The sequence below is a fragment of the Pelophylax lessonae genome (genome assembly GCF_965119305.1).
Source record: "Pelophylax lessonae genome assembly, chromosome: 8".
Lineage (NCBI taxonomy): Eukaryota > Metazoa > Chordata > Amphibia > Anura > Ranidae > Pelophylax > Pelophylax lessonae.
Genome location: NC_138775.1, coordinates 284,831,953 through 284,853,023, shown reverse-complemented (window position 1 = coordinate 284,853,023; position 21,071 = coordinate 284,831,953). Strand labels below are relative to the sequence as shown.

The 21,071-nt window shown below is 44.8% G+C and overlaps 1 protein-coding gene across 3 annotated transcripts in view; it reads right to left on the bottom strand.

Annotated features, from left to right (window-relative positions):
- Nucleotides 1–648: 648 nt before the first annotated feature.
- Nucleotides 649–21,071, bottom strand: part of OMA1 (OMA1 zinc metallopeptidase) — a 153,171-nt gene continuing 132,748 nt past the window's right edge. The window contains exon 8 of one of the 3 annotated variants that reach the window (XM_082264823.1): nucleotides 649–993. In XM_082264823.1, the coding sequence (XP_082120949.1) occupies nucleotides 802–993 (192 nt within the window). In that variant the 3' untranslated portion in view covers nucleotides 649–801. The remainder of the gene's footprint in view (nucleotides 994–21,071) is intronic. The other 2 variants (XM_082264822.1, XM_082264821.1) reach the window with 2 other exon arrangements.

Below are 21,071 nucleotides of genomic sequence, written 5' to 3'. Positions count from 1 at the left end.
GCCCACTGCGGAACTTGTGAAAGGGTCCCGCAACGAGAGTAAAGGGCCCCAGGATCAGTGGGAAGAGCCCCAGGCTTAAAGGGAAGGGCCCCAGCCAGGTCCGGGGGCCCTTTATGGTTTCTTGCACCGGGGTCCTGAAGGTTCTAGTTACGCCTCTGGAATGCGGTGTGTTTTTGGTGCAAATCACATGCAGTGTTTAGCATGCATCCAGTATGAACCCAGGCTGGGTTCCATCAACGACACCTCCAAACATAAAACCCAGGCTTAAAAAAAGCAATGGAATCAAAAACATCAAAAAACACCAGTTAGCAGCGTTTTTTGGCGTTTATTGACGTTAGAGCATTTTTACAGCTGAAAAACGCCACTCAGGACCCACTTTTTTTTATTTACTTTTTTTTTTTTTTACAGCCAGAAAACGCCCTTGCCAAAAACTGCTGGTAAGAGCCTGTGTGTGCATGGAGACATAGGAGAACATGCTGGGGAGTTTATTGGCTGCAGAAAAAAAATGTCTGACGCCAAAAACAGCCGCTGTAAAAACGTTCATGAGGCCCCCAGAAAAATACACCATAGAAATAGAACTGCTACAAAGTTGTTCTTATTTTCACGCTGTAATAAAAGCCGCTGTGTATAACCTCGATCATTTTACATAAAAATATTTCTAGAAATCTTACTAGCAAAAAATCTCTATAGACACACCGCGGGGACGCAAGAAAAGGCGCGGGAAATCTATTGATAAAACATTCCCAGGCGATGTCAGTTTTCACAATGAATGTGGACGGCGGTGAAATGTTGAATAATCGCCTATGCTGCTTTGACTGCAGCAGTGATAGGAGCTTCGTCATCTGTGCAGACAGGATGGAGGTCGCCTTTTATCGCTCTGTCATCCGGATCTCTGGAGGACTGGAGAAGAAGCTTCACGCTCTGCTTGAAAATTAATCTGGGGTCAACAGAGTTGAGGGGAGGGCAGTCACAAGACTCTCTCAATTTAAGGGCCTGAGGGAAGACAGAAAAGGACAAGGTCAGCGTTTTGGAAAGCAAACATAATGTGCCGCAGGACTGATGAAGCAAAGCTCTGCAATACAGTACCAGCAAATGGAATATGCACTATATTACCAAAAGTATTGGGACGCCTGAACATGAACTTTAATGGCATCCCAGTCTTAGTCCGTAGGGTTTAATATTGAGTTGGCCGGCCCTTTGCAGCTATACCAGCTTCAACTCTTCTGGGAAGGCTGTCCACAAGGTTTAGGAGTGTGTCTATGGGAATGTTGGACCATTCTTCCAGAAGCGCATTTGTGAGGTCAGGCACTGATGGTGGACAAGAAGGCCTGGCTCACTGTCTCCACTCTAATTCATCCCAATGGTGTTCTATCGGGTTGAGGTAAGGACTCTGTGCAGGCCAGTCTCGCTCATGCTTTGTGCAGTGATGTGCAGTCATGTTGGAACATGTTCTCGTCCAACATCAGTGCCTGACCTCACAAATGTGCTTCTGGAAAAATGGTCAAACATTTCCATGGACACACTCCTAAACCTTGTAGACAGCCTTCCCAATGGGCCAACTCAATATTGAGCCCTAAGGACAAAGACTGGGATGCCATTAAAGGTCATGTGCGTGTAAAGGCAGGTGTCCCAATACTTTTGATAATATATTGTAGATGATTATATCACTAGAAGGATCACCAGCAGAAGAAAGGAGGTCCTGATTACTCTATATACAGGGCAGTCAAGTTCCTCCACCCCAAATTCACTCGTGAACAGTCATGATGAAACAGGGAAGGGCCATCCCCAAACTGTTCCCACAAAGTTGACCAGTCAATTTCTTCCAACCCAAACTCACTCATCCGTGTCTTCATCATTATTATATCCAAATCATTTGGGGGAGGGGGGATTATGGCGTGGGGTTGTTTTTCAGGGGTTGGGCTTGGTCCCTTAGTTCCAGTGAAGGGAACTCTTAAGGCGTCAGCATACCAAGACATTTTGGACAATTTCATGCTCCCAACTTTGTGGGAACAGTTTGGGGATGGCCCCTTCCTGTTCCAACATGACTGCGCACCAGTGCACAAAGCAAGGTCCATAAAGACATGGATGAGCGAGTTTGGGTTGGAGGAACTTGACCGCCTCGCAGTCTCCGCTCTAATTCATCCCAAAGGTGTTCTATCCGGTTGAGGTCAGGACTCTGTGCAGGCCAGTCAAGTTCCTCCACCCCAAACTCGCTCATCCCTGTCTTTATGGACCTTGCTTTGTTTCACTTGATTGTGCTCTATTGTATAACCATTTATAATATCAGATACCTACATCCCAAATTATACAGATTTTGTATTACCAATTCCTTCTAGAGGGGATTGTTGATTTGTGGGCTTAAAGGGGACTTTAATGGTATCATACTCAGAATTGTATAACTACACATTTATTTATATAAAAGATATTTTTAATTATGTCAATAAAAAACATACAATTTTCACATTGACATTTCAGACATATAGAATATGCACAAAAAATATATATACACGACCAACATATAATTGGTGACAATTAAACAAGTATTTGACATGTAAGATCTTCTTTATATTTGAGTGGGGCTACTCATGCCACCACCCATATCCTTGCCCGACATGTTTCGCTACACAAAGCTTCTTCAGGGGCGGATTGGCTTGATAAGGATACCGTTACTGTCGGTTTGTTTGTCACTCAATAGCTACATATAAATATGGAGGAGAGGGGATGGACCATTATGAGATGATGGTACTTTTCACAACGACTTGTACTTGTTTATGTGAGACCACAGAGAGACCACACATAGGGAGCTAGTATTCCCACTGGCTGATGTTACCAAGGTTGTTTGCTTACAGCGGGTACGGAAAGTATTCAGACCCCCTTAAATTTTTCACTCTTTGTTATATTGCAGCCATTTGCTAAAATCATTTAAGTTCATTCTTCTTCCTCATGAATGTACACATAGCTCCCCATACTGACAGAAAAACACAGAATTGTTGACATTGTTGCAGATTTATTAAAAAAGAAAAACTGAAATATCACATGGTCCTAAGTATTCAGACCCTTTGCTGTGACACTCATATATTTAACTCATGTGCTTTCCATTTCTTCTGATCATCCTTGAGATGGTTCTACACCTTCATTTGAGTCCAGCTGTGTTTAATTATACTGATTGGACTTGATTAGGAAAGCCACACACCTGTCTATATAAGACCTTCCAGATCACAATGCATGTCAGAGCAAATGAGAATCATGAGGTCAAAGGAACTGCCTGAAGAGCTCAGAGACAGAATTGTGGCAAGGCACAGATCTGGCCAAGGTTACAAAAAGATTTCTGCTGCACTTAAGGTTCCTAAGAGCACAGTGGCCTCCATAATCCTCAAATGGAAGACGTTTGGGACGACCAGAACCCTTCCTAGAGCTGGCCGTCCGGCCAAACTGAGCTATCGGGGGAGAAGAGCCTTGGTGAGAGAGGTAAAGAAGAACCCAAAGATCACTGTGGCTGAGCTCCAGAGATGCAGTCAGGAGATGGGAGAAAGTTGTAGAAAGTCAACCATCACTGCAGCCCTCCACCAGTCGGGGCTTTATGGCAGAGTGGCCCGACGGAAGCCTCTCCTCAGTGTAAGACACATGAAAGCCCGCATGGAGTTTGCAAAAAACACCTGAAGGACTCCAAGATGGTGAGAAATAAGATTCTCTGGTCTGATGAGACCAAAATAGAACTTTTTGGCCTTAATTCTAAGCGGTATGTGTGAAGAAAACCAGGCACTGCTCATCACCTGTCCAATACAGTCCCAACAGTGAAGCATGGTGGTGGCAGCATCATGCTGTGGGGGTGTTTTTCAGCTGCAGGGACAGGACGACTGGTTGCAATCGAGGGAAAGATGAATGCGGCCAAGTACAGGGATATCCTGGACAAAAACCTTCTCCAGAGTGCTCTGGACCTCAGACTGGGCCGAAGGTTTACCTTCCAACAAGACAATGACCCTAAGCACACAGCTAAAATAACGAAGGAGTGGCTTCACAACAACTCCGTGACTGTTCTTGAATGGCCCAACCAGAGCCCTGACTTAAACCCAATTGAGCATCTCTGGAGAGACCTAAAAATGGCTGTCCACCAACGTTTACCATCCAACCTGACAGAACTGGAGAGGATCTGCAAGGAGGAATGGCAGAGGATCCCCAAATCCAGGTGTGAAAGACTTGTTGCATCTTTCCCAAAAAGACTCCTGGCTGTATTAGATCAAAAGGGGGCTTCTACTAAATACTGTAAACATAATGGACTAGGTGGGACTTTAGATGAGACCCAAGCTGGTGTTGCCCGGCGTCTCCATCCCTATAACAAAACACAAAATGAGGTTGAAGGATTGTAAGAGGTGCATGAAAGTCAGCCAGCCCCCAGTTTGATGTACTCACCTTCCAGTCTGTCACCAACCAAATAAGACCTGTCTCTTGGTACAAAGAACAGGGGTTTAGTTGACACACATTTGCAAACGCATGTGAAAGCTGCAGAGCCACGTCACGGCACCCTGTTTAAATCTGCAGTCCTACACTCTTAATTTAGTGTCCTCACACTGGAGGCACATGGCCGCTAATGGGTGGATGGGGAACAGGTGAGAGGGAGACAGCCCAACCTCCCCCAACCCATCCCCATGCACGACTGGCTATTGTCTCAAAAAGTTCAAATAATTAGGTTAAAATATAACCATGGTGCAAACTGGAGAAGACCAGCTGAAAAGCATTACACCTCCATCCCCTTGGTGGATGCAGTATATGGATAGGAAGGGATTTTATATATGGGGCATGGCCTGTAAAGCACACTGCCTTTGAAATCCCTTATTTCCTTTGGGACTTTATATGAGACAAGCAGGTCATGCTATTGGTCTCCATCCCTGTATACGGAAAACACTAGTGTCAAATCAAAAACTGCATCCACCAAAAACGCACGAAAATCGCACGGTGGGACTTTAGATGAGGCACCAAGCTGTAAGCAAGGCGTCTCCATCCCTAGTTGCTTTAAACATAATGGACTAGGTGGGACTTTAGATGAGACCCAAGCTGGTGTTGCCCGGCGTCTCCATCCCTATAACAAAACACAAAATGAGGTTGAAGGATTGTAAGAGGTGCATGAAAGTCAGCCAGCCCCTAGTTTGATGTACTCACCTTCCAGTCTGTCACCAACCAAATAAGACCTGTCTCTTGGTACAAAGAACAGGGGTTTAGTTGACACACATTTGCAAACGCATGTGAAAGCTGCAGAGCCACGTCACGGCACCCTGTTTAAATCTGCAGTCCTACACTCTTAATTTAATTTTTTTTGAGGGAAAGATGAATGCGGCCAAGTACAGGGATATCCTGGACAAAAACCTTCTCCAGAGTGCTCTGGACCTCAGACTGGGCCGAAGGTTTACCTTCCAACAAGACAATGACCCTAAGCACACAGCTAAAATAACGAAGGAGTGGCTTCACAACAACTCCGTGACTGTTCTTGAATGGCCCAGCCAGAGCCCTGACTTAAACCCAATTGAGCATCTCTGGAGAGACCTAAAAATGGCTGTCCACCAACGTTTACCATCCAACCTGACAGAACTGGAGAGGATCTGCAAGGAGGAATGGCAGAGGATCCCCAAATCCAGGTGTAAAAGACTTGTTGCATCTTTCCCAAAAAGACTCCTGGCTGTATTAGATCAAAAGGGGGCTTCTACTAAATACTGAGCAAAGGGTCTGAATACTTAGGACCATGTGATATTTCAGTTTTTCTTTTTTTATAAATCTGCAACAATGTCAACAATTCTGTGTTTTTCTGTCAGTATGGGGTGCTATGTGTACATTCATGAGGAAGAAGAATGAACCTAAATGATTTTAGCAAATAGCTGCAATATAACAAAGAGTGAAAAATTTAAGGGGGTCTGAATACTTTCCGTACCCACTGTAGACTGCCATATATTGTCCCTCTGAGAGGAGTAGGGAGGCATGACAGCAGGACCGTAAGATCTGCAATAACAGCAGGGGGATATGTCTTATTCATTTACCACATAAGGGACAATATATGGCAGTCTAAGGGTCAATATTGGGCCAACTCAATATTGACCCCTACGGACTAAGACTGGAATGCCATTAAAGTTCATGTGCGTGTAAGTGCCGGTTCACACTATTGTGATGACAGACATCGCATGTGATTCGGAGCGCACTGCTCCTAAAATCACATGCGATGTCTGTGTGGGGCGAATTCAGCCATACACTTTGTATGGCTGAATTTGCACCGCAATCGCAGTGAACATGCACAGGACCCTTTTTTTGGACCGCAGCAGAAACTGTGAACCACCATGCGATCCGATTCTTGTGCGAACTGTCAGATCGCACTGCGATATGCGATCTGATCTAGGGGTGTCGTTAACTTTGATTTGACACCCCCAGCGTATCGCATATGGCAGTGTGAACTGCCTGTGCTGCGAATGCGATGCAGGAACACGCAGTAGATTCGCAGTGTTCCCGCATCGCAAAAGTGTGAACCGGGACTGAATGCAGGTGTCCCAATACTTTTGACTCTATAGTGTATGTTCTTGATGCTGACGGATAAAACAAATGGGATTTACAGGCATTTACTACAATTTTATAACCACTTGAAGACCGGGCCTTTACATGTTTATATGTAAAAACATGGGGTTTTTTTTTTTTTTTGCTAGAAAATTACTTAGAACCCCCAAACATTACATATTATTTTTCAAAGCAAAGGCCCTAGAGAATAAATTGGTGGGTTTTGTAATATTTTATGTCACACGGTATTTGGTGCAGCGGTTTTTCAAACAATAAAAAACATTTTAAAAATACACTTTTTATGAATTTTAATGCAAGAAAACACAACATATAACCCAATTTTTTGTAAAATACAAAAGATGATGTTACGCCGAGTAAATCGATACCAAACACAAGACACTTTAAAACTGCGCACACCTGTGCAAAGGCGACAAATGACGTAAATATTACAATCCATAGGGGACACTTGAAAAGCCATTACAGGTGACCACTTTAGATTTACAGAGGAGGTCTGGTGCTACAATTACGGCCCATGATCTGATGTTTTGTGGCGATACTTCATACGCTGTTTGCGTGCGCGTGGGACCGATGCGTGCGTTCGCCTTTGCGGAAAAAAAAAATGTAATGTTTGGAGATTAGAAGTAATTTTCCAGCAAAAAATATTGATTTAAACTTGTAAACAAAAAGAGCCAGAAAAAAGCCTGGTCGGCAAAGGGCGGTGGTCACAATTTGAATTTATATATATTTTTATACATCATTTCTACAATCCGAGGTCAATGTTTCAGTTACTTAGGACAGCAGCCCACCCATCGCCTAGACACCCCATTGGGATATTATCATTACAATGTTTTCAAACACATCAAGCCCCTCTTGTAGGCGGCAGTATAATCCAAGGTTTATTAAAATCAACGGACAGTAGGGAAATAACTTTTTTTTTTGTTTTTGCCAGGTTTCAGTACTCTGGACCGGATGGTTTTGCCCCCTTAACCTCCCTGGCGGTATGATTCTTTCTGATTTTAGGGGCTGAAAGCGGTACAATTATTTTGCTTGTAATTCTTAAGAATGGGCAGCCCAAACCAACTATTTACATATGATTTTTTTTTTTTTACTGTGCGTTCTTTATAACATCTCAGGTATGATAAAGTTTGAAACACAAAATCATAAATTATAATATAATAAATGACTATAAATAAGTTAAAGTATGTATATATATATATATACACACACACACACACATATATATATATATATATATATATATATATACACACACACACACACATATATATATATATATATATATATATATATATATATATATATACACACACACACATATATATATATATATATATACAGTGCCTTGCGAAAGTATTCGGCCCCCTTGAACTTTGCGACCTTTTGCCACATTTCAGGCTTCAAACATAAAGATATAAAACTGTAATTTTTTGTGAAGAATCAACAACAAGTGGGACACAATCATGAAGTGGAACAAAATTTATTGGATATTTCAAACTTTTTTAACAAATAAAAAACTGAAAAATTGGGCGTGCAAAATTATTCAGCCCCCTTAAGTTAATGCTTTGTAGCGCCACCTTTTGCTGCGATTACAGCTGTAAGTCGCTTGGGGTATGTCTCTATCAGTTTTACACATCGAGAGACTGAAATTTTTGCCCATTCCTCCATGCAAAACAGCTCGAGCTCAGTGACGTTGGATGGAGAGCGTTTGTGAACAGCAGTTTTCAGTTCTTTCCACAGATTCTCGATTGGATTCAGGTCTGGACTTTGACTTGGCCATTCTAACACCTGGATATGTTTATTTGTGAACCATTCCATTGTAGATTTTGCTTTATGTTTTGGATCATTGTCTTGTTGGAAGACAAATCTCCGTCCCAGTCTCAGGTCTTTTGCAGACTCCATCAGGTTTTCTTCCAGAATGGTCCTGTATTTGGCTCCATCCATCTTCCCATCAATTTTAACCATCTTCCCTGTCCCTGCTGAAGAAAAGCAGGCCCAAACCATGATGCTGCCACCACCATGTTTGACAGTGGGGATGGTGTGTTCAGGGGGATGAGCTGTGTTGCTTTTACGCCAAACATAACGTTTTGCATTCTTGCCAAAAAGTTTGATTTTGGTTTCATCTGACCAGAGCACCTTCTTCCACATGTTTGGTGTCTCCCAGGTGGATTGTGGCAAACTTTAAACGACACTTTTTATGGATATCTTTAAGAAATGGCTTTCTTCTTGCCACTCTTCCATAAAGGCCAGATTTGTGCAGTATACGACTGATTGTTGTCCTATGGACAGAGTCTCCCACCTCAGCTGTAGATCTCTGCAGTTCATCCAGAGTGATCATGGGCCTCTTGGCTGCATCTCTGATCAGTCTTCTCCTTGTATGAGCTGAAAGTTTAGAGGGACAGCCAGGTCTTCGTAGATTTGCAGTGGTCTGATACTCCTTCCATTTCAATATTATCACTTGCACAGTGCTCCTTGGGATGTTTAAAGCTTGGGAAATCTTTTTGTATCCAAATCCGGCTTTAAACTTCTCCACAACAGTATCTCGGACCTGCCCGGTGTGTTCCTTGTTCTTCATGATGCTCTCTGCGCTTTAAACGGACCTCTGAGACTATCACAGTGCAGGTGCATTTATACGGAGACTTGATTACACACAGGTGGATTCTATTTATCATCATTAGTCATTTAGGTCAACATTGGATCATTCAGAGATCCTCACTGAACTTCTGGAGAGAGTTTGCTGCACTGAAAGTAAAGGGGCTGAATAATTTTGCACGCCCAATTTTTCAGTTTTTTATTTGTTAACAAAGTTTGAAATATCCAATAAATTTCGTTCCACTTCCTGATTGTGTCCCACTTGTTGTTGATTCTTCACAAAAAATGACAGTTTTATATCTTTATGTTTGAAGCCTGAAATGTGGCAAAAGGTCGCAAAGTTCAAGGGGGCCGAATACTTTCGCAAGGCACTGTATGTGTATGTGTGTGTGTATATATATTACATACACACACACACATTATATATATATATATATATATATATATATATATATATATATATATATATATATACACATACACACACTGTATATACACACTCTCCTCTGACATCCGCTGCTCCATAGGGCTGCATGGAGCATTCGATCCGGTCCACCTGAAAAACTGACAGGCGTACCTGATCAGAAAGCCCGTGTGAAAGGGGCCTTACTGTAATAATGACACTGGCAGGGAAGGGGTAAACTCTTGGGGCGATCAAAGGGTTAAGTGTATGCCTAGGGGGTGTTTTCTAACTGTGAGGGGGTGGGCTTGTGGAATCAACACAGAGACCTGTGTTCCTAAATAGGAGGATCGCAGGCGCTCTGTGCTGACTCCTGAGAGAACAACGGTCTGCCGCGTTTACAACAGCAGACCGTCATTCTCTCTCCACGGGGAGCGATCGCGGGAGCCCGGCGGCAATCACGGCTCCGCGAATCAGATTCTCCGCATGCGCCCCCCAGGATCACCATACAGGTACGGCAATTCGCGCAGCCGAGCCTGCCTGCTGCAGTATATCTGCGGCAGGCAGCCAGCAAGTGGTTGACATCTGAAACAGCGGTTTTGGGTCTTTGTTTTAAGAAGTGGAATGTAACATTTCAGTCCCTCTGCCGGATTTTTAATAGGTAATGAATTGTAAACCGCCGATTTCACAAACACAATTGTCCTTTCAATGTTTCAGCGCCTGTGAACTGCCACGGACTGGGATAATTCATCCTCGCTGCTGCGGCGGTTAGAGGTGGCGATAAAGCACATTAATAGCGTTTAATAAACACTGAGAGTGTTAATCAGGAAAACATATATTGTGAGCAGTAAAATATGAGCGGCATCCTTTGAATGAGCCACAAATGTAATATTCCCAGGGGATCGCCATGTCATCTTAAACACACAATTTACAGCAAAATGCCCTCCAGGAAGGAGGGGGGGAGGGGGAGAGGAGGGGGGGAGAGGAGGGGGGGAGGGGGAGTTGGTTTCTTCCTGTAATTTTGTTATCGAATAGGACATGCCACATTAAACTGTACAAACTAGCTCTATCGAGTGTGTTATCTTCTTCTCAATCGCTACAGTGAACAGATTGGGCCTCCGCGTCGAAGTGTCTGAAGGAAGATTTCTCTGCCAATCAGATCATCCATTTCATGTTTTCAGCGCAGTAGGAGAGAATGAAATAGATAGACTGAATGCTTTTACTTTGATCGTTCATATGTTTACAGGCTTTAGAATGTTTGTTACAGACCTTTTATTTGAGGAAGTGACAATTTGACACGAAACGCGTCATCGGTGTCATCAATAAATACAGGGCGATACATAAAGAAGTATACAGTTTGAACGCGCTATAAAAACAAGACTCTGGTCCGGCCACATCTGGAGTATGCCGTCCAGTTCTGGGCACTGGTCCTCAGGAAGGATGTGCTGGAACTGGAGAAAGTCCAGAGAAGGGCAACAAAAATAATTAGGGGAATGGAGGGCATCAGCTATGAGGAAAGACTACAAGCACTGAACTTATTCTCTCTGGAGAAGAGACGATTGAGGGGGGATATGATATCAATGTACAAATACTGTACTGGCGACCCTAGTTTTAGAGAAAGTGAATACAATAAGACACATGGCCACTCACTAAAACTAGAGGAAAAACGGTTTAACCTTAAAATACGTAAAGGGTTCTTCACTGTCAGAGCGGTAAGGATGTGGAATTCTCTTCCACAGGCAGTGGTGTCAGCAGGGAGCGTCGATAGTTTCAAAAGACTATTAGATGGGCACCTTAAAGACCACAACATATAGGGGTATACAATGTACAACATACAGGGGTATACAATGTACAACATACAGGGGTATACAATGTACAACATACAGGGGTATACAATGTACAACATACAGGGGTATACAATGTACAACATACAGGGGTATACAATGTACAACATACAGGGGTATACAATGTACAACCATACAGGGGTATACAATGTACAAACATACAGGGGTATACAATGTACAACATACAGGGGTATACAACGTACAACATACAGGGGTATACAACGTACAACATACAGGGGTATACAATGTACAACCTACAGGGGTATACAATGTACAACCTACAGGGTTATACAATGTACAACCTACAGGGGTATACAATGTACAACGTACAGGGGTATACAATGTACAACCTACAGGGGTATACAACGTACAACATACAGGGGTATACAATGTACAACCTACAGGGGTATACAATGTACAACATACAGGGGTATACAATGTACAACGTACAGGGGTATACAATGTACAACCTACAGGGGTATACAATGTACGGTTAACAGCAAACACACACACATCATAGGTTGAACTGGATGGACTGATGTATTTTTTCGACCTCACAAACTATGTAACAATGTAAGATATTTTATGTTACCTGTAAGGTCCCTTTCACACGGGCTTTCCGATCCGGTCCCTGTCAGTTTTTCAGGCGGACCTGATCGGATCCTCCATGCACCCCTATGGGGCAGCGGATGTCAGTGGTCACATCTCCGCTAACACCCGCTGCTATCCGATCCGATCCTGTCCGTGAAATCCGGACGGATGGAAACCCTATTTTCCAACCATCTGGAGGATCGGATCGGATAGGATCAGATGAAAACAGACAGGCGGTCCGTTCTCATCTGATCTCCCATAGAGGAGGAAGGAAGAAGAAAGGCGCCTCTGAGTGCAGCAGATAACACTTTATTCACACACGATAAGCAGACTTAGACGGCTCGGGGGCTCTCTTCCTGGTCCCCCGGCTCGTCCCATCTTCCGACTGTCCAGCAGCAGGGAGATGACGCCAATGGGGGGAGCCCAATCAGGAGCAGTGAATCAGTGCGAGGCTGTGGTGGAACGCATGACTCGCTCGTGGACCGCACCGAGCGTGGTGACGTAAGGGAGGGTGGTAACGCGTTTCGAAGCATGCGCAGATGTGCTCCTTCATCAGACCAATGGGGGGGGGTTAGAAATGACACAGGGATTTAAGACACTAAGAACCGGAAAGGAACTGGTAGACGACCGGAGCAGCCAGGGGGAGGGGAGACGCAGAAACAGGAAGAGCCCCAGGTCGCAGTTGACAACATAGCATGATTACCTTAAACACATAAAAAGATGAATATACACACAAGGAAAATGAGTCCGCTTGTAAACTCAATAAAAACAATAATAATAACAATAGAAGGATTAGTAACTCCATACCCATCACTCCACAATTGGTATACAAGTTCCATAGAGGAGAGGAGAGCAGAGATCTGACAGCTCCGTCTCTACACAGTGAGCTGTCATCCGCCTGCTCAGCGGGGATCGGCGATTGATCCCCCGCTGAGCAAAACGGAGTCCGCCGAGCGCACCGCCCATGTGAAAGGTCCCTAACAGAATTGTCCCCAGGAAGACGTTAGCTGTGACGAAACGCGTTGGTTCCGGCGCGCTGACGTCACCACGCAACCCTGAAAGGACGGACTGAGACTAAAGCCTGCCGGATTCGCTTCTGTTTTTAGGGGCATATCTTCTTACTGAATGTGGGTTCCTTTCTTTTTTATTTAATAAAGTGTTTTAATGAATTACACTATGGGGCAATATTTATTTATTTTATGGTGATACTCGAGCCATATGGATTAGGAATGCTGCCATCCGATCGTTGCTCTGAGTGTGCCTGCTGCCCTGTATGATCTTTAGCACTGTGTCTGCTTTGATTGGTGTTCCCCTCCTGGCTGGATCTCCTATGGGAATCGGTATACTGATCCATATCTAGTGGCTTTTTTTACTGGCTCAATACCTCCTGCCATCTGGTAAGCCTAATCGCATGCTGTGGTGATTGGAGCACTGCGGTGGAGGACGGCACGTGTTTATTTTATTTATTACAATATTTTCCCATCACCATTCTGGGACTATATCTTAACACCAGGACTTTATTTATTTATTCGCTTATGCTTACATATTATTTTTATTTAGGTTTATTATAATTTTGGATACATTGTCACGTTTAGCGCAGCTTTTCTGTTTTGCTTGAGCAGATTAGCTCTTAATTGCCCCTCCTAGCACAAATCCCCCAAATTTAGCCTCCTAAAATAAATTATATGCCACTGCCCCCTCCAAATTTCCTCTTCCTAGTACAAATCCTACCCCCCGCCCCCCAATCCCCCTCCTAGCACTAATTCTTTTCTCCCTCTTAGCACAAATATTCTCAGCCTCAGCACAAATATTTGGTACTCTGAAGCTGCTGTAACTAGTCCTGCTACCATCTCATGTGATACTGCTGCGCCCAGGGCAACTGTCCCTCCTGCCCACCTCTTGTCCCAGCCCTACATCTAACACATGGTTAAAGACTAGAGATCCTGTGTCCTGTACTGTCCGACTAAGAAACTTTATTGTTATTGTGTAAACTCCTAATCCTTATGAATCCACTATTTATTGGAGATGAATAAAGGCAAGTGTGTTTGAAGTCAAGCATGGGCAACAACCTCAGCTGCCCTAATACATACAAAGGAGAAAATAAAATGTGGTCATGAAGGGACAGGTAGTGTGTTATTCTCAGAATTATGCCAATTAGGGGCAGACTGGCAACTTTCGGCCCAGGGGGCAAGTACAAACCAGAGGCCCATGGTGCAGCGACTCACTATCCCAATCCTCCTCCTGACCCCCCATTCCAAGCTGAAGCCCTGCTCCAGATATTCTCTACTTACCGGCTGAATCCATTTTTCTGACCTGGCCAGCTGTGGGAGGTTGGGGGGGAGCTGGGACAGCTCGGTTGGGGCTGGCCGGGGCAGAAGAGTCTCCAGTGGGGCATGGAACCGGCCACTGCCCAAACACAGCCTGCGCTCTGTCCTTGTCTTCAACCCACACTCAGGAATCCTTTAGCCACTTAAAGCGGAGTTCCACCCTGGTTATACATTTTTTTACAAAAATACCCCCGGGACAGTCAGGGCTAGCACATTCCACAATGGCTAGCCTCTGATCTGTCCCGGGTTGCACTTACCTTTCAGGAGAAATACTTACCTTGAAATTGTCTTCTCCAGCGCTGCCATCTCAGGTGTGGGCAGCTTGAAGCCAGCACGATCCTCTTCCGCGTCCTCTTCGGTCCTCTTCCTCCTTCTTCGGTCCCACGATGCACTGCACCGGCCCCGACGTCACTTCCGGGTCGCGCGCGTCATCCCTCCACAGCTTCTGGGCATGCCCAGAAGCTGTTTAGAAGGGAATGACGCGCGCGCCCCGGAACTGACGTCGGGGCCGGTGCAGGCGCAATGATTCCTGGGAGCGATGACGTTCAGCTCCCAGGAATCATTGCAAAAGCCAGGAAGTGACGAATCGCCGTGGCCGCCGAGGGGAGGAAGAAGGAAGTAAGGTGAGTATATTTTCTCTAAAAGGTAAGTGAAAAAAAAAAAAAATTGCGATTATCCATTTGTTTTTCAGGTGACCGGGAGCGAGAAGATGGAGGTAAGTATAAATTTCGGGTGGAACTCCGCTTTAAGCTCCGGAAGATTTTACCCCCTTCCTGACCCGGGGGTATTTTGCGATTCGGCACTGCGTGACTTTAACGGGCAATTGCGCGGTCGTGCAACGCTGTAACCAAACAAATTTGGCGTCCTTTTTTTCCCACAAACAGAGCTTTCTTTTGGTGGTATTTGATCACCTGTGCGCTTTTTTGATCATTCGCTATAAACAAAAAAAGAGCGTCAATTTTGCAAAAATATCAATATTTTTCACATTTTTTTATATGAAATTCCCCAAAATAAAAATATGTAAAAATCAAAATTTTTTAACATTTTAGGCCAATTTTTTTTTTTTTTTTACCATATGTTTGGTAAACAAAAATCACAAAAAGCGTATTTTGATTGGTTTGCGCAAAAGTTATTGCGTTTACTAACTAAGGGAAAGATTTTTGTCATTTTTATTGTTTTTTTTTTTTTTAACGAGTAATGGCGGTGATCTGCGTTTTTTTTGCGGGACTGCGACATTGCGGCAAACAGATCGGATCTTTGACTGACATTTTTTACACTTTTGGGGGTACCAGTGACATTACTACAGTAATCAGTGCTATACATATGCACTGTTACTGTAAAAAAGACACTGGCAGGGAAGGGGTTAACTTTATTGGAGAAGGAGGGGTTAAGTGTGTCCCTAGGGGCGTGCTTCTAATTGTTATGGGATGTGGCTGTTTGTGTAACTACAGAGATATACAATCCTGCATAGCAGGATCGTATGATCTCTGCAATTACACAAGGGAGAATGACAGGCGGCTTTGTTTACATTAGCCGCCTGCCTTTCTTCGTCTGTAATGGACGATCGCGAGTGGCCGGCGGACATCGGGTCCGCCGGTCACACGCGCGGGGATCACAGTGAGTGAGCGGGGGCTGGAGCGCGCCTCCGGCGGGGCGTGCTTGCCCCTATTGGCTCGCAGGCGAGTGACGTACCCATACGTCACTTTGCCTGCGCGGGTCGGCAAGTGGTTAGACATGTCTGTGGCAGATGCAGTGCAGCCTTTTAATGGGGCATCAGAGTGGCCTAGGGGGCAATTGCCCCCCTGCCCCCTGGCCCAGTCCTCCCCTGATCCCAATTATTATGCAGGGATCAGTCCAATCGGAGCGGTCACATGGGGAGTCCATATCCTTGTGTAACCTACAACTCCAACAACTCAGAACTACTGAATCAGAAAAGCAGTTATAATTGACGCAGGCGGTTTTAAAATAAAAATAACATCTAAACAGAATCCATGAACGCAAAGAATGTCAAAATGATTTTCTTAAAAAAATTCTGGAGAGTAACCGGTGAATTTCACTTTAAAAGAAGATTTGAAAATATTCTCTGAAATGTGAACCACCCCGCTATTTGATTCCCGAATTAAGAGACGGAAGCGACCCCTGAAAACGTCTCTCCGACAACTATTTTGGGAACTTTCGGGTTGCCAAGAGACGGGTCTATGTTTAACGAATACCAAGACAACCGAGCTGGCACAACCTACCATTACGAGACATGAAAGATGCAGAGCTCTGTCTCCAAAAGACGGGATTAAAAGGTTTTCTGCGTAGCACATCAAAAACTCGGAGAGAGAGGAATACAGGAAAACGCCACAAATGTTTTTTTTTTCAAGGAGCTGCTGTGAGATGTGATTGATGTGACACAAGCATGATGGAAAATGAGAAGGGAGGGTACCAGACATAAAGGTTAGATGAAGTAGAAGACAAAAAGAGATTTCATTTGGCATCCAACCAAGTCTTGGCAGAAGCGCGCGGCTCATTTACACAAAACTGGCGGGAGAGGCAACGTAGGGCGTTGCGGGGAGCAACAGATGTCTGCTTTCTTGCCTCTACTACAAATGAAATTTGATTGGTCATTAAAGAGCATGTATTATTTTGGCTATTCAGAGGAAAGTAGCAGATTCTCTTGTCCTCCTTAGGCCCCGTTTACACTGGGGTAACGCTACTTTGCCGGGCGACCTCACAGGTCGCGGCGCGCTGCTCGCACCGCGACCTCGGAGCGGCCGGCACGGACTTCATAACATTGAAGTCTATGCAGGTCGCTCCGGGTTGCTCCCCCACTGTTATGTTAGTAAATACCCACTGGACACGCCATATTGTACACATAGATTAGGCAGCCCATTGCATTAGGGTGTGCACACCAAATCTCAAACACACATGCGTGCGTATATGTGTGTGTGCAAAAAAAAATAATAATAATAATAATACATATATATATATATATATATATATATATATATATATATATATATATATATATATATATTAGGGGTTGAACGATTCTCGATGCAGCCAATTTTCGCTTTTTTTGAAGAAGAATTGGTGTCGGCCACAAACTTACAATATTACCGATATTTGTCTCCCCCTGCCACGGTGCCCATCTTTTTGGGGCCACTAGGTCATCGGCCCGGGTAGAAGAAGCCAGGACAGTTTTGCACTGCAGGCCCAGTGCGCAGAGGCAACATACATAATTAGGTCACATGCGTGGGCCGCGAGCCTCTGCGCATTGGAACTGCAAACGTTCTGACAGTCTGACTGAGTCCTGGCTTCTTCTACCTCGGACAGTGCACGGCTGGACCAGAGAGGACACACTGGCAAGCCAGCCAGCAGCCACCCACCCACACACAGCAGGGTGCCAGGCAGCCACCGACAGCAGGGTGCAAGCCAGCCAGTCACCCACCCACCTACAGCAGGGTACCAGTCACAGCAGGGTGCCAGTCAACCACCCACCCACAGCAGGGTGCCAGCAACCCAGCCACCTGTTGGAGATACAACAGCTTTCAGCTTATCCGATAAACTGCAGTTCACAAATAGGACAGTAGATGTCGCTAATGTTAAGTGATATGCTATGCATTTTCTATGATGTGTTGTCATTTCCTGTACACTGCACTGTACTTGTTGGTTATCTTTTCCTGTCTGTTGTTCTTATTACAAATGAGAAGGTGACATCTTTGATATCTGTGTTATGTTCCAATAAAGAAGCCAGTTCCTGTTTACTCCACAATGTCTGATCTGAATGGACTCCGCTGCACCCAGTGATCGCACTCTGCAACACCACCCACAGCAGGATGCTAGCCAACTTTAAATGTACAGAACATAAGCACTTGATATCGGCTATCAGCCTGAAAGGCGGGCAAAAAAATCGGCATCGGCCCTGAACAAACTAGATCAGTTGACCCCTAATATATATATATATATATATATATATATATATATAGTATCACACAAAAGTGAGTACACACCTTACATTTTTGTAAATATTTTATTTTTTCATGTGACAACACTGAAGAAATAACACTTTGCTGCAATGTAAAGTAGTGAGTGTACAGCTTGTATAACAGTGTAAATTAGCTGTCCCCTCAAAATAACTCAACACAGCCATTAATGTCTAAACCGCTGGCAACAAAAGTGAGTACCACCCCTAAGTGAAAATGTCCAAATTGGGCCCAAAGTGTCAATATTTTGTGTGGCCACCATTATTTTCCAGCACTGCCTTAACCCTCTTGGGCATGGAGATCACCAGAGCTTCACAGGTTGCCACTGGAGTCCTCTTCCACTCCTCCATGATGACATCACAGAGCTGGTGGATGTTAGAGACCTTGCGCTTCTCCAACTTCCATTTGAGGATGCAAAATAGGGTTTAGGTCTGGAGACATGCTTGGCCAGTATATCACCTTTACCCTCAGCTTCTTAAGCAAGGCAGTGGTCATCTTGGAGGTGTTTGGGGTCGTTATGTTGGAATATTGCTCTGTGGCCCAGTCTCTGAAGGGAGGGGATCATGCTCTGCTTCAGTATGTCACAGTACATGTTGGCATTCATGGTTCCCTCAATGAACTGTAGCTCCCCAGTGCCGGCAGCACTCATGCACCCCCAGAACCATGACACTGCCATCACCATGCTTGACTGTAGGTAAGACACACTTGTCTTTGTACTCCTCACCTGGTTGCTGGGACACACGCTTGACACCATCTGAACCAAATATGTTTATCTGGGTCTCATCAGACCACAGGACATGGTTCCAGTAATCCATGTCCTTAGTCTGCTTGTCTTCAGCAAACTGTTTGTGGGCTTTCTTGTTCATTATCTTTAGAAGAGGCTTCCTTCTGGGACGACAGCCATGCAGACTGATTTGATGCAGTGTGCGGTGTATGGTCTGAGCACTGACAGGCTGATCCCCCACCCCTTCAACCTCTGCATCAATGCTGGCAGCACTCATACATCTATTTCCCAAAGACAACCTCTGGATATGATGCTGAGCATGTGCACTCAACTTCTTTGGCCGACCATGGTGAAGCCTGTTCTGAGTGGAACCTTTCCTGTTAAGCCGATGTATGGTCTTGCCCACCGTGCTGCAGCTCAGTTTCAGGGTCTTGGCAATCTTCTTATAGCCTAGGCCATCTTTATGTAGCGCAACTATTCTTTTTTTTAGATCCTCAGAGGTTTATTTGCCATGAGGTGCCATGTTGAACTTCCAGTGACCAGTATGAGAGAGTGAGAGCGATAACATCAAATTTACCACACCTGCTCCTCATTCACACCTGAGACCTTGTAACAATAACGAGTCACATGACACCGGGGAGGGAAAAATGGCTAATTGGGCCCAATTTGGACATTTTCACTTAGGGGTGTACTCACTTTTGTTGCCAGCGGTTTAGACATTAATGGCTGTGTGTTGAGTTATTTTGAGGGGATAGCAAATTTACACTGTTATACAAGCTGTACACTCACTACTTTACATTGTAGCAAAGTGTAATTTCTTCAGTGTTGTCACATGAAAAGATATAAAAAAAATAGTCCTTATTGACAGGTTGCTATAGCAATGGGGAGGGAACTTCCGCCAATGCCGCCTTTGCTATGGCAACCTGTCGGGAAGAGGAAGAGCTGCTCAGTGGCATTAATGGGTGCAAGATTGGGAGGTGCATGCTGGGTAGCCAGCTGCACCTTATCCCGGAAAAACAAATGAGCGGGCTTCAGATGCCCACATCCTCGATGGCCCCTGCCTGCTTCCGAATCAGGTAAGTTATTACAGATTTACAAATAGCAAGCATGAAGGCAGTTAGGACAGTATCCAAATAATAATGTACTAGTACTAACAATCATTCGGACGCTTTTAAAAAAAATTGATTATATTAGACTGGAGCTCAGCTTTAAGGGGGCAAATCTTTCCGGTCCAGAGTTGGACTTTTAATCCTTCCACTTACGATTTGACAGTTGGAACCCCCCCAGAAAGAAGACTGATTTTCCAAAATTGCGTAAGGCATAATGCTTAAATCCAAAATCCGTTCTATGGAGACTGGGCCAGTGCAAGGATTTTTGCCACCCTAGGCAAAATAAAAATTGCCGCCCCCTGGAAAACATATTAGGTTTCCTGGCACTGCAGGACCCTGTAGTGCCCCTCTCCCTCCCACCCCCCATCCCAAGTTGCTGAAGGGGTCAAAACACCTTCAGTGACTTACCTCTGCACCGGGTCAGGCTCCGCCTACTCTCTTTTGCCGCGCATTAGGTCTCCCCCGCCGGTGGAGACCTAATGCGCTTGCGCGGCAATGGCCGCGCATGCGCATTAGACCTCTCCATAGGAAAGCATTATTCAACGCTTTTCTATGGGGATTTCGGCGATGCTGTAGCCCTCACATAGCATGGCTTGCTGTAGCGCTCAGGCGGTGCACAGCATGAGGAGTGGCGCACCGGCCGGCAGCCGGCGGTCCATTACGGATTCCGGGATGCCGACTGTAACGGAGCTCCAATACCCGGCCTAGGTATCTCCGCTGTATAATCCTTGAAGCTGAGGAAGTACTAAAATATCCAAGGCAAAACCCCCCCCCCCAGTAACTGGATGACACAAAGTTCTGGGAGTCAAACTAGAATGCCTTGTTTCTTGAAAACACAAACACAAGGGATCTACACTCTGCCAAAACCCCTCCCTCTTCGAGCCATTCCACACACAAACACACATCCCATAATAGCTTACAAGGCAGACAGGAACAATAGGACAATGGAATGCAGGTATTCACA